This window comes from Geospiza fortis, unplaced genomic scaffold (genome assembly GCF_000277835.1).
Source record: "Geospiza fortis unplaced genomic scaffold, GeoFor_1.0 scaffold282, whole genome shotgun sequence".
Lineage (NCBI taxonomy): Eukaryota > Metazoa > Chordata > Aves > Passeriformes > Thraupidae > Geospiza > Geospiza fortis.
Genome location: NW_005054424.1, coordinates 2,011,560 through 2,011,965, shown reverse-complemented (window position 1 = coordinate 2,011,965; position 406 = coordinate 2,011,560). Strand labels below are relative to the sequence as shown.

Genomic DNA, 406 nt, shown 5'->3' with positions numbered 1-406 from the left:
CCCGGGGGGGGGAGCCGTGCCCGCAGCAGAGCGCGGCGGTGTCGGTGCCTCTCCTCTCTCCCGGCCGTAGGTCCCCGCTCCCGCAAACCAAAGAAGAAGAACCCCAACAAGGAGGACAAGCGGCCTCGCACCGCCTTCACCGCCGAGCAGCTGCAGAGACTCAAGGCCGAGTTCCAGACGAACCGGTACCTGACGGAGCAGCGGCGGCAGAGCCTGGCCCAGGAGCTCGGGCTTAACGAGTCCCAGATCAAAATCTGGTTCCAGAACAAACGAGCCAAGATCAAGAAGGCGACGGGCAGTAAGAACTCCCTGGCAGTGCACCTCATGGCCCAGGGGCTCTACAACCACTCCACCACGGCGAAAGACGGCAAGTCGGACAGTGAATAGCCAAGGGAAAGGGGGGGCG

The 406-nt window shown here is 64.0% G+C and overlaps 1 protein-coding gene across 1 annotated transcript; it reads left to right on the top strand.

The window, feature by feature from the left end:
• Window positions 1-6: 6 nt before the first annotated feature.
• EN2 (engrailed homeobox 2) lies at window positions 7-391 on the top strand (the record flags this gene model as incomplete). The annotated part of the gene is made up of 1 exon (XM_031061723.1): window positions 7-391. A coding segment is annotated over one exon (381 nt), but the record flags the coding sequence as incomplete, so codon positions are not given.
• Between the last annotated feature and the right edge of the window lie 15 nt (window positions 392-406).